This window comes from Pinus tabuliformis, chromosome 8 (genome assembly GCF_031772625.1).
Source record: "Pinus tabuliformis cultivar Carrire ecotype Pingquan chromosome 8, CPIR1, whole genome shotgun sequence".
Taxonomy (NCBI): domain Eukaryota; kingdom Viridiplantae; phylum Streptophyta; class Pinopsida; order Pinales; family Pinaceae; genus Pinus; species Pinus tabuliformis.
The window spans coordinates 1,158,184,448-1,158,197,608 of record NC_142294.1 but is presented as its reverse complement, the minus strand read 5'-3'; the positions used below and the strand labels follow the sequence as shown (position 1 = coordinate 1,158,197,608).

The 13,161-nt window shown below is 38.1% G+C and overlaps 1 protein-coding gene across 4 annotated transcripts in view; it reads left to right on the top strand.

Moving 5' to 3' along the window:
* The first annotated feature begins 3,753 nt into the window (after positions 1–3,753).
* LOC149239449 (SNF1-related protein kinase catalytic subunit alpha KIN10-like) overlaps positions 3,754–13,161 on the top strand; it is a 124,484-nt gene continuing 115,076 nt past the window's right edge. The window contains exons 1-4 of one of the 4 annotated variants that reach the window (XM_089373423.1): positions 3,755–3,972; positions 4,482–4,699; positions 4,818–4,934; positions 5,544–5,752. In XM_089373423.1, coding sequence (XP_089229549.1) covers positions 5,563–5,752 — 190 coding nt within the window. In that variant the 5' untranslated portion in view covers positions 3,755–3,972; positions 4,482–4,699; positions 4,818–4,934; positions 5,544–5,562. Of the gene's footprint in view, positions 3,973–4,398; positions 4,700–4,817; positions 4,935–5,543; positions 5,753–13,161 lie in introns of all 4 variants that reach the window. The other 3 variants (XM_089373422.1, XM_089373421.1, XM_089373424.1) reach the window with 3 other exon arrangements.

Sequence of the window (13,161 nt, the reverse complement as noted above, 5' to 3'; positions counted from 1 at the left end):
TTTCAGTGCCCTGCACGTCCTCTGGATCCGGATCTGGGGATATTGCTGCGATGGCACTCTCAGAAATATGCTCTCCAATAGATCGGGCACGATGTTGATTAAAATACAAGGATATGAAGACGATGGAGTAGTAATTGTAGAGGTTGTAGTACTGGAAGTTGATTCGTCAGAGTGCTCCATTGTTAATATCCCTGTAATAATTTCCAAAGGATGGCCTTCTTGATTATGACGAGTCCCTTCCCTGCTCTATGCGAATTGATCTCCCAATAAATCAATCGCACCACTGTTTTTACAAGCCCAAGAAGTGGAATCGCAGAAGACCAGTGCTTGCCAAAAGCCAGGGAAGAAGAACAGCAACAACAACTGGCAGACCAAAGAAATGATTAACTGTGAGGCCAAGAGTGACATAAAAGAATGGGAAAAAAGCAGTAAAAATATCTTCAAGAGTGACATAAAAGAATGGAAAAAAACAGTGAAAATATCTTGCCATGTCAAGAAGGCAACTCAACCGATGTTTGGAAAAAGCAGTCACATTTCAAATCAACGGTTGAAAGTGTTTCACTTGATCGAATGGAGGAGAGTAAAAGTGTTGACAATTGTTGATGCATAGGAAAGGCCTATCGGCCTAATTAATATTGCGCCTTAGATTTATTTCATATGCAGACCATTGCACCGTTTCACACCACGTTCATATCAGCAGGTGAAGAGAGATTTACGTATATATAACCCAGTTAGTGAGACTTGTTAATAATCCTAACATCGAATGTAATACTTCCAACCTTTACGAATCCACTGCTAGTCATGAACTGGTGTTCAAATTTTGACTTTCTCAAGCCCATGTTTTTGCTCATCCAAACATTCTTCAACCATTCGCAGAATGAGATAGTCACAACTTCAGATAGGCTCAGAGTGTTGTCATATCTATAGAGGGCCAAATAGTCCCGAGGAGAATGTGGGCCACATAAAAATTCTAGTGTGAAGAGCTTAAACCATAGGGTAGTTCAGATCCCATTTCAAATTGCTATTTAATCTTAGCTTTCACATCATGCTAAATTTTTTTTTTTTATTTTTATTTTTTAGAAACATATTAGAACAATTTTCTTCAAGGATAACTACTTCAATAGTATTAATTTCATATAGCATTAAATATCAACAAACAATGATATATAAGAAAATTTCAAGCATTAATCACATTAGAGCAGTAGAAATAACAATGAGACGTAAGACACAAAAAACCCCTTCCTGTAAATGTTTTCTTGTGTGAGAGAGAGTCAAGGTTCATTAATCCATCTAGAAATAAAACATCAAAATAACAACTAACCAATACAAGACCTCCCATGAGTACCAAGCCATCAAGTTATCTTTTCTTTTGCAATTCAGACCTCCCCCTCTTCCTTCTATCTTTGTTGGAACAAAGATAAACAAGAGATCATTCGATTGACAAATGAGAGGGAGAGCTCTCATATATTTAGTCTTCAAATGGGGTCGAATAGGTGCCTCCGAGGGGTTTAGGTTGACTTGATCAAGGGGGCCGACTTGACACTTGTGGGGGCATAAATTCAAAAATTAAAATTTTCCATTTTCTTTATTGATGAAAATACCGACCATGGCTGCTAAATTTCCAACATTCTTAACATGATTTTAACAAACTCTTTTCTAGGCAATATACAATTTATTTTTCTCCTTTTTTTACTATGATATTATCCACCAACCCTTTATTTATCCCAAGATTTTCATCCCTATTTACTCTAATTTGGTTTTCCTTGCTCCCACGAGTTGTGTTTGTCCCATAAATCCTTTTAGGTGACCATGAATTTAGCCTAGGGATTGTTTCATAACAAGGGCACACACCCTTTGGATTGCTTCTTGACACTTCCTTAGCACTTTCCTCAAAAACCTCGTCTCTATCTAGATTGTTCCTTGCTTAAGATTCTTTAAGGCATCACCCAACCTATTCTTTTGAATTAAATCCTTGTTAAATGATTTGACATAAACCTCCTCTAAATCTACCATTCCGCGTTAGCGAGATTCCTTATCACTTGATTGCCTTATGCCATGTCATACATACTCATCATAGAAAACCCTTGACCTAGAGCAAACTTCACCGCGTAAGCCCTTGTGCTTCTCCATATCTCAACTAGTTCTTTCTTAGAGTGAAAGATGGAGATAGAAGTGGGAGTTTCTCCCCCTCCATATTTTTTGAGCTCTATATCTAATTCCTTCAAACACTATATCATTGGACCTTCATTTTAGACACACTTGTAGAAATCCTAACACTTTAAAGCACCATTTTTGTGTGTGTGTGTATCGCCCAGGGAAAATTTTACAGGATACCCACTCTTCCTTAGAATGTTCAGATGGAGTCTGGCTCAATTGTGAACCACAATAGCTATTCATGTGACTCAATAGAACTTTAAATTTGAAGGAGACGGGGATGAAGGCTTTGATTCACTGCTAGGTGCACATGTTATGGGATCATTTAATAATAATAATAATAATAATTTAATTTCCAGGTCATGACCAAGCCAAACACCAAATTCGTATATGAGACCCCCTTATTTGTGGGACAAGGGACCTGCCTCCACACAACAATTTAACTACTAAAGTCTACATGGGTGTACAAACTTTATCCCCTTTTGGATTAAAATTTTGCAGGATACCCACTCTTCCTTAGAATGTTCAGATGGAGTCTAGCTCATTTGTGAACCACAATAGTTATTCATGTGACTCAATAGAACTTTAAATTTGAAGGAGACAGGGATGAAGTCTTTGATTCAGTGCTAGGTGCACATGTTATGGGATCATTTAATAATAATAATAATAATTTAATTTTCAGGTCATGACCAAGCCAAACACCAAATTGGTATATGAGACCCTCTTGTTTGTGGGACAAGGGACCTGCCTCCACAGAACAATTTAACTACTAAAGTCTACATGGGTGTACAAACTCTATCCCCTTTTGGATTTGAACCTGTGACCTTTTATGAGGAAACTCATGTTCTTAATCATTAGGCCTAAGTGTAACCACATAATTGAATTTTTCTCATTGGTGAACGCTTGTCGCTCTTCACCAATGGACCCATTCCCTTTGGGTGCACACACATGCATTGGTAGCAGAGTTCCCCATGCTCAAGGGGCTGGTAAGTGCCTTTACACATCTAGAAATAATAAAATGACATGCTTACTACATATAACCTAATGAGTATTGAACCCATAAATCTCGTTTAGCTTCATTATGAATCACATGAGAGTGAATTCAACCACTTTTTTTTAAACCAAAGGAGACAAAACCTATCATAAACCAATTGCGAACCAACAATGATGACAACTATCATTTGTTACTATCTTAAAATGCGAGCTAACTCATCACTACTATTCAAGAAAAACATCGTCACTTGAAATAACTCAATGGTGGTCCCTAAGTGTACATACTTTCACTCTTGCAAGATGCCTCTAGTTCTTGGATTGTTAACTTATTCTTTTCCATTTAAGAATTTTTTTTTGTCAATCATAAACAAATTTAAATTTTATTCTAAGAAAAAAATGACCATTTTAACTTGGAAAAAAACTCAATTATCCCTTAGAGTCATTACTAAAACTATCTCTAATAAAATTATATAATTTTTAATAACCTATAAAGTTTAATTCGATATTTAAAACCAAATATCACCAATTACCGTTACTAGTTAACCTCTTTCACTGAAAGTTTTATACACAAACACCATAGTGATTAAAAAGAGAATTAAAACCAATAAAACTTGAAGCTTTAAAAGGCAACAGGTCAAGGACGAAGCCGAGTCTTGTCCGCGAACAATGAATAAGAAACCAGATGCTTGTAGGTTATACGCCAGTCCTTAGAATTATTATTCCTACGATCGTGGGAAAGGTTTGCGTTCTAGCCTGAGGAGGAGGAGAAGTCAAGTTATCGTTGCTATGTCCCACGAGATTGAACACATCGCCTTGTCGCTACAGGTGTCCGTGCTTTTTCTCTTCCGTTTTTCTTACTTCAATTTACTTCTCCCATATTCCTGAGAATTGCAGGTCGATGATGATCGATCTGAAGATCAAGATCTATGATCAATTCATTGGTGGTGTATTTATTGCATTGCCCTGACCTTCTGTTAAGAAGGGGTTCGAACTGGGAAACAAATGGGGTTTGATTATTTTATATTTGTAGGATCCATTCGGAGTTGTTTTGGATTTTGCATATGTCCTGCAAGCACATACACATAATAAAAACCTTTTTGAAGGGTCCAAGTGATAGAATTACATAGAGGGGAAGGTTAAATTACTTCATTTAATTTTTCCACAATAAAAACCTTTTTGAAGGTTCCAAATGATAGAATTACATAGAAGGTAGGTTAAATTACTTCATTCCATTTTTGCGTGCGTTTGCAGATTTTGGCGGTGTAGAGCCCTTTTTCCAGTCCACTCTCGTCTTATCAATTTCCATTTCTCTCTTTATCGATATTAAACGAAAGGCCAACGGTATCCTCGCTTATTGAATATCTCCGAAAATCCGGATGAAGAGCGACTCAATCATCATCCAATTGCGGCTGATAACCCAACGGGGCTAGGCTGGATTCAAACCTCAACAGAACCAGACTCTAAAACCTGGAGGCGAACTCCACTTTGAAACAGGTTTTGAACCCATGGAGCGCTAGTGGACTGCTTATCTATATGTAACTGTAATTATCAGGTAGGCTGATACCACTCTGCTTTTATTATTGATTTCTGTATATTTTTTCATGTTCTGTCTTATTTCATTTTTAATAAATGTTAAGGGACACCCACAATTGTGGCTGGTAACTTAGCAGGATTGGAACCTCAGTTGGACCAGAATCTGAAACCTTGTGATGAACTTTGCCTCGAAACAGTCGATTTGAATCCGTTGAGCTAACCTAATAGGCTATTTGTCTATATACAATTAGCAGGTAAACTGATAACACTAAGCTTTCTTTTTTGTGTTTTACTTTTTTTAATGTTTTATTTAATTCTCCTTCTATAAAAATTGGACATTCACCTGTTTAGTTAATGGGTTTGGTGTGATGGTTAAGTCGGGGTGGGTAACAGTCTTCACCAATGTTCAAATACATTTTTCGTTAGCAAGTTTTATCGCCTGTGCATGCGGGTCGTGTTATGTGATTTTCCCATCTGCAACCTGGGTGTCTTTAGTGGCACAGCTATCCTCCACCTGTGATTTTTTGCTGATGGATTATTCTTTGAATGTTGTAAGCTGGCTATATTTCACGTAATATCCACAGGGCAGGGAATGGTATGCTTTTTCCATCTCATAAGAAGAAGCACCTGTCAAAAACACACACACCCATTTTAGGCTTGCTTATTTTTACTACTGGAAAATTGGGCAATATATTTTTGATGTAAACGAAATTGTTCCCTGGCCATATAGACTTCTCCATTCCCAAATTTATTTATTCATGTACTATTCTGTGAAAAAGTGTCTCCTTTTTGTTCTTGATCTTCCCCACAAGGTAGTGAATGACTTTTGACTTAATTTGTGTGGGTCAACCTTGTGTACTTAGAAGTCCCGATTAAAGAGAAATGGATGGAATGTCTACTCGAGGTGGCAGCAATTTTGACATATATTTGCCTAATTATAAGCTCGGAAAGACGCTAGGGATCGGTTCTTTTGGCAAAGTGAAGATTGCAGAACATGCAACAACAGGATACAAAGTGGCAATAAAGATACTCAATCGCAGGAAGATTAGAAACATGGATATGGAGGAAAAAGGTGTGTACCTGGCTTGAATATTAAGAATTGTTTATAGAGAAACTGCTGCATGAACAAGATGATGATACGGTATAGTTTGATTGTAAATGTTGTGCTGAATTGTGATCTATTATCAATTAGTCGGGCTTCCATTGTAAACATATTTTCACTTTGTGCCTATAACTCTGGTTTGGTTTTGTTTGGTCTGATTTGGGTGCACTGTAATAAGTAGAATCGATGTATTTTATACCAACAACAATGTTTAGAGGATATTTACCCTTTTTTCCCAAGATTTTAAAATTTATAACTCATTAACCAGGGTGAAAAAGCATTCTCAAATAGTAGTAAAAGGGGAATTTACAAAACATCTATATAAAATGGCAGTCCTGTGCTGAATTGTGATCTATTATCAATTAGTTGGGCTTCCATTATAAACATTTTTTTTTTGTTCTCTCTCTTTGTGCCTATAACTCTCGTTTGGTTTTGTTAATTTGATTTGGGTGCACTATAATAAATAGAATTGATGAATTTTATACCAACAACAATGCTTAGAGGATATTTCCTTTTTTCAGAATAAAAAATTTATAACTGATTAACCGGGGTGAAAAAGCATTCTCAAATCGTAGTAAAAGAGGAAGGTACAAAACAATTACAAAACATTAATTAAAGATGGTTTTCTGTTACACTGTATGGCTTAAAACAGTCACTTTCATATTCAAAGATTAAGGGAAAATGTTTGCGTTGAGATCCACATTAAGGTAAGAATATGCATCATGGCATTGTCTATTCAACTAATTATTGTAAAAAATATGTTTATTTCGCAGACATCTATCTGTGGTTAATAAGGTATTGCTATTAATTTTATAATATAGCCGAGTGGCATAAATTAAGGGTCACTGCCTTTACGATTCCAATGTGTTCATATCGTTGAACTCCAACGGTGCACCATGACTCAATCAATAGCATAAAGAGTCGAATTATGTACCTTGCAAAATTGGAGTGAAAGGGACAAGAGTTGGAGACGATAAATATACTGTTAATAGACAAAATGATGGAACATTATGCAAATCAATAAGGTACCTTCACTCTCTAATCTTATGCCTTTTCTTCCCGGGTATTTATATTCATTTCATAACTGTTCATATTCCATGGTGAGTATGTCTCCTGGCCTTCTTCGTGACTCATGTTCTGACACTTGTCCATGCCTCTTCATCTATCACTTGTTTTGACCTTGTTGATATTTTGTTTTTGACAGTAATTTTTGAATACGCCTCAGAGACTGTTAATTTTAGCGCATAAAATTACATTTGGCTGAAGATGAGTTGCATGCAGACATTTAAATTTTTCATTATCCATATCATTCCATCATGATCAACAATATACATAACAGTAATGCAGTGTAACTGTAAGGACTAAATAGAAGAAAAACGGAGACAATAAGGACACCAGAATTTAGGTCAGAGATCAAGGAAAAACCCCACAAGGGGGGAAAGCCAAACTCAATTCTTCTTATTATTTGATTAATATTGAGAGTCCAGCAGAAAGAGATACAATACATGCTTGCCCTGCAAGCCCAATGAAAGCCACTGTTAATACGCTGATGTAGAATCACTATCCAACGTCCATCATGGTTTTGGAAAGAGTCTCTGTCATGTACGGTCATACTGCTAACAGCTCATGTAGTCAAGTCAAGGTAGTTACTGTCATGTCATCTTGTATTTCATCACATATTAGAGGTAAGGCGATAACTGTGAAGACAGTTATCTCCTATCCAAAGCAATCCACATTCCAGTCTTATACTTAATGCATCTTTGTGAAGCTGATCCATAACATGCTGCATATCATGTTTTCACTCTGACCAGACATATTGTAGCATATATGTCGTCGTCCTAATCATATGTAGCCTCAGTCAGTTACCTTCCCAGTATAGTCTAGGTTACCTGAAGCATCATAGTTTTGGGACACCTGTAGCATTATAGGTTCAGCCCTTTCTTCATACTATTACCTAGTATGTTGCATTTTATTCACATTGCATCATGGTCCAATATAAGAATTACTCACATACTGTATATACATATACACTTGGACAGTTACTTAAATGCCGTCGGTCTAGATATAGTGCCACTGTAACTAATATATCGATCTAGACTATTGCAACTATGGAATATGCCATCTACCTTCGATTTATCCAAGACATGGTCCATTGTGATGTAGAGTGTATATGACAGAGATATGTCCCTTCAATGATAGCACAGGCTACTGTAATAGCACTCTATGTAGTCCTTGGACTATTTAATCCTAGAAGTATTCCTCAGACTACTTAGCAACTTGTATTAACAATATCATGCAAGCAACGGTGTAACTTACCTTAGGACTGATGTTAGATATCCGAACTGTGCTTATATATATATATAGGATTGCTCCAAGGGACGTGGCTCTTTTGGAGGGTAGCTGACATAAGGCCAACCTACATTAATTCAAATTTCAATTATTTCATTTTTCCCTCCAATATAGATCGAGCCGACTTAGTGAATGTATATACTGTTGCTTGATCAAATGAGCTAGGGAATTCTTCCCTAGCTGCCTAATTTCAACAGAGACAAATAGTGTTAAAATTGGTAATTAGGGCAAAATTCCACCTTAGGACAAATCATTTGATGGAGATGATGATTGCATTAAATTCCTCTTTTTGAGAGGAGCAAAATTGATATAAAGATCATCTCATTTGGACAAGCAGAAGTGTGATTTTGAATTTATGCCCACACATGTGCAAATTGTCAAGGTCGGCCACATCATCATGTAGGCTCAGAAAGCCCAATGGATGTGTCACTTCACCCTCAACGACTTGTATAAATACAAGTGACCTTTCACCTCATTTGGCATCTTCATCACTCACACATTCTCTCTCCTTCTCTCATTGGTTCGTACTACATTGGGCATTCTTTTCTCTCACACGTGTGGATCAAGAAGGACGAATTTTAGAAGATGGATTACAGGGCCGAAAATTACAGAGTTGACTGTAGTTTGACCAATGTTGACCAACATCTTCTGGGCATCATTTAACTTTGATCTTTTGGGGATATTTCTGTCTCAGCGAGCCGCAACTTTTGGCACAACAACCAAGGTTTTTTGAGCACTTTGACTACAGACCAAATTGCAGGTTGACTGCAGATTTCAAGACAACAGTTTGATTGAGTTTGACTATTGACTTTGTCGTTGTTTTGGGTTGACTTTGACCTCCTGATCAGGCCGAGTTTGACTGGGGAAGACTGAGTTGTTTTGAGGACATTCTATTGCTGGTTTGATTAGCGTTGACTTTTTGGGTAGGGCTGAACTTTGAAGTTTGATTGCAGAAATTGACAGGGCTGTTTTGACTTGAATTTGGCAAGTCAATTCTGACTACTGTACTCTCTTCCTTTGCTGAACATTATGATATAATAATAAGAAGAATTGATCAAAGGGTTTTCCCCACATTGGGGTTTTTCTGTGGCATTTGCCAAATCTGGTGTCCTCTTGTCTTGGTTTGTTTTCTGCGTTTTATTTTATGTTCTATCTATAGTTACTGTCAATGTGATTTCTATTGGAAACTAATTTGGAAATTGTCATTGTGCTGCTTAAAAGTCAATTGAAGTAATTGTGCTAAGCATAGAACATACCATTGTTAACTAAAATTAACATGGTATCAGAGCCCAGGTGAAGACAAAGCGGAAGCAAGAGAGAGAAAAACAATCACTAAGAAAGAGTTGTTGGACAAGAATATTGGTCTAACTTCAATGGCGACTACATCATATTTCAAATTTGATGATAATCTCAAGGACAAATTCGACTATCATGCATGGAAGATGACTTTGGATTTGACTTTGGAAGAGAATGATGCTATGGACTATGTGCAGGGAAAAGTGGTGGAGCCTCCTTCAAATGCACCTATTGCTGCAAAGACAAAGTACAAGAAAGGTGAGGTCAAAGCTAAAAGAATTATCATTGATTCCATTCAAAAGCATTTGGTTGCCTATATTTCCATTCTGGGAACATCTAAAGAGATGTATGATAAGTTGATTGGGATGTTCAAAGTAAACAATGCAAATCAAATCCTCTTTCTCAAGAACAAGTTGAAGGACATCAAGATGGATAGAGGGGAGTCTATCCAATCCTACTTCATGAGGATTACAGAAATCAAGAATGATCTTCTATCTATTGGAGAAGTTGTTGCTGACAGGGAGCTCACTCTCATCGCTCTTGGAGGTCTCACAAGAGCATGGGATGTGTTTAACACCACCATTGTTAACAATGACAAGATTTCTAGCTTCGATGAATTATTGGCTAGATGCACTCAAGAAGAGACGAGGATGAACCTACTGCTTTCTCCGCTCATGCAAAAAGAAAGAACAATGCTAGTCCAAAAAGACAAGGTCAAGGGTTCAAGCAGGGATTCAAAGAAGGAAGAAAAGAAAGGTATTACAATTGCAACAGGTTTGGCCACTATGCTAGAGAGTGTCCTCACAAGAAGGATACTCCAAGGGATGATGACAACAACAATCACAACAACTTCAAAGGCAATGACAATCAAAGGAACAACAGGTTCAACAACAAAGGAAAAAGGAATGCTTCCGCTGCTCGAGATGGAAATGGTTGACCTCCCAAAAGGACAAGAAATTCCAGGAATGAAAAAAGTAATGTTGTGGGAAAACAAAAAGAATTTTATCTTATTTCCGCTTTATCTATTGCCTCTCCTCCAAATACTTTGGATCATTGGTTGATTGATAGTGGAGCCTCAAGGCCCTTCATTGGGTACAAGGAGGCCCTCTCAAACTTGGTTGAAAATATGACTAACTTGGAAATCATACTTGCAGATAATGCCACCTGTCTCGTGAAAGGAATAGGTACTATCACACTTCACTTGAATCAAGGTCAAACCCTTCATCTACAAGAAGTATTGTATGTACCTGATTTGAAGAAGAATTTTGTGTCTATTTTTGCGATGGAAGATAAAGGCTTCAAGGTAGCATTCATTGATGGAAAGATACATATTTGGCAAAGAAACCCTAAAGATGCATTTTCACTTGGATTTAGGGTTGAAGGTCTCTATCAAGTTGGAGGAAGTCTTTTGAAAGCTATGACTTGCGATGCTTCTCTTCAATTTGAATTATGGCGCCGAAGATTTGCCCACCTTCATTACAAAGCCTTACAAGAAGACGGTCACAAGCATGCCCGAGTTCAACATAAATCATGAAGGTGTTTGTCAAGGTTGTGCAATTGGAAAGCTTACGAGGGAACCATTCCCCTCAAGTGAAAGTCAAACTACTGACGTTATTCAATTGGTCCATTCTGATCTATCTGGTATGTTCCCCGTATCATCACTAGGAGGATGCTTATACTATGTAATTTTTGTGGATGACTTCTCTCGCAAAGCATGGATCTATTTCTTGAAGAAGGACAAAGTGTTCAAATGGTTCCGTTCTTTCAAAGCTTTGGTTGAAAATCAAACATGGAAGAAGATCAAAATATTGAGGACCGATAATGGAACCGAATATGAATCAAATGAATTCAATGACTTTTTGTAGAAAGGTTGGCATTAAGAGGGAGACCTCCACTCCATATACTCTTAAGCAAAATGGAGTTGCCGAAAGGAAGAATTGAACAATCATGGAAGCCACTTGTGCCATGCTCCATGATCAAGGTTTGTCGAAGTTCTTATGGGGAGAAGCTGCCAACACTGCTGTGTATGTTCAAAATAGGAGCCCACATCAAGCACTGGATTTCAAGACACCCGAAGAAGTTTTCACTGGTAATAAACTTGATGTTTCTCATTTTAGAATACTTGGTTGTCTTGTGTATTTTCATGTGCCTAAAGAGAAAAGAAACAAGTTGGAAGCATCTAGGAAGAAAGGTATATTTGTGGGCTACAGTGAAAATTCAAAGGCATATAGAATCTGTGCCTGGACAAAGAGATATGGAAGTTTGCCATGATGTCACTTTTGATGAAGATTTTGCCCTTGGGAAAGCCAGAGATCTCCCTATTCCAAGGAAGGACAATGATGATGTTGCAAGAAAGCAGGATGAATCTCCGACAGATGAACTAATGCCCGATGTTGAAGGCCCGATGGATCCCATTGATCCACCTCTTGGTGATCCCTCTACCTCAAGGAAAAGACCTTTGTGGCTCAAAGATACTCTTGAAGATGCTGAAAGACATATTGCTCCAAGAGGGACATTTCGTGAAAGTAAGAAGCCAAACAGGTATCAAGGGTACTTAGCTGCTATGAGTACTATTGTTCAATCTGAGCCATGTACGTTCGAAGAAGTCGTGAAACACCAAGTATGGAAGGATGCGATGAATGAGGAGTACGAATCAATCATGAAGAATGATGTCTGGGATGTGGTTCCTAGACCCAAGGACAAGTCTGTGGTCACTTCTAAATGGCTTTACAAAATCAAACATGGAGCTGATGGGAGTGCTGAAAAATACAAGGCTAGGTTCGTTGCTCGAGGCTTCTCTCAAAAGGAAGGAGTGGACTATGACGAGATATTTGCACTGGTTTCTCGATATACCACTATCCAATCTATTATTGCTCTTGCTGCCTCTCAAGGATGGAGCCTACACCAAATGGACGTTAAGTTTGGCTTAAGGAAGATGTCTATGTAGAACACCTTGAGGGGTTCGAAGTACAAGATCGAAGGACACACGTATGCAGGTTGAAAAAAGCCCTCTATGGGTTGAAGCAAGCCCCTAAGGCTTGGTATGAGAGGATTGATAACTATCTTATGACGCTGGGATTTACAAGGAGCGATGCTGATCCTAACCTATACTTCAAGGTTGAAAGGGACATGCCTCTCATTTTGGTCTTTTATTTGGATGATCTCTTTCTGAGAGGTGCAGACCCTCTCTTTTATGATTGCAAGAGGGAGTTTGGCTTCCGAGTTCGAGATGAAGGACTTAGGTTTGATGCACTACTTCTTAGGCCTGGAGGTCTGGCAAAAGCTAGGTGAGATTTTCCTTTCTCAAGGAGAATACATTGTGCAGTTGCTCGAGAGATGTGGGATGGTGGATTGCAAGTCTGTGTCTACTCCGATGGAACTCAACTTCAAGAAGCTATATGGAAGTTCTGTTGGGCCCGGATTGGCAACTCCTTCCGAATATAAACAACTTGTGGGGGCCTTGATGTTCTTGGTAAACTCCTGTCCTGACAAATGCTTCGCTGTGAATACGTTGAGTCAATTTATGGTCGAGCTTCAACGCATGCACTGGATTGCTGGTAAGAATTTCTTGAGATATCCCCGTGGCACAATCAACTATGGAATGAGATACCCTGTCGGGAATTTGAGGCTACATGGATATGCTGATGCTGACTGGGCTGGCAGTGTGGTGGATTGTAAGAGCACGTTTGGATGTTTCTTCTCATTGGGGTCTGCTTCAATTTCTTGGATGAGCA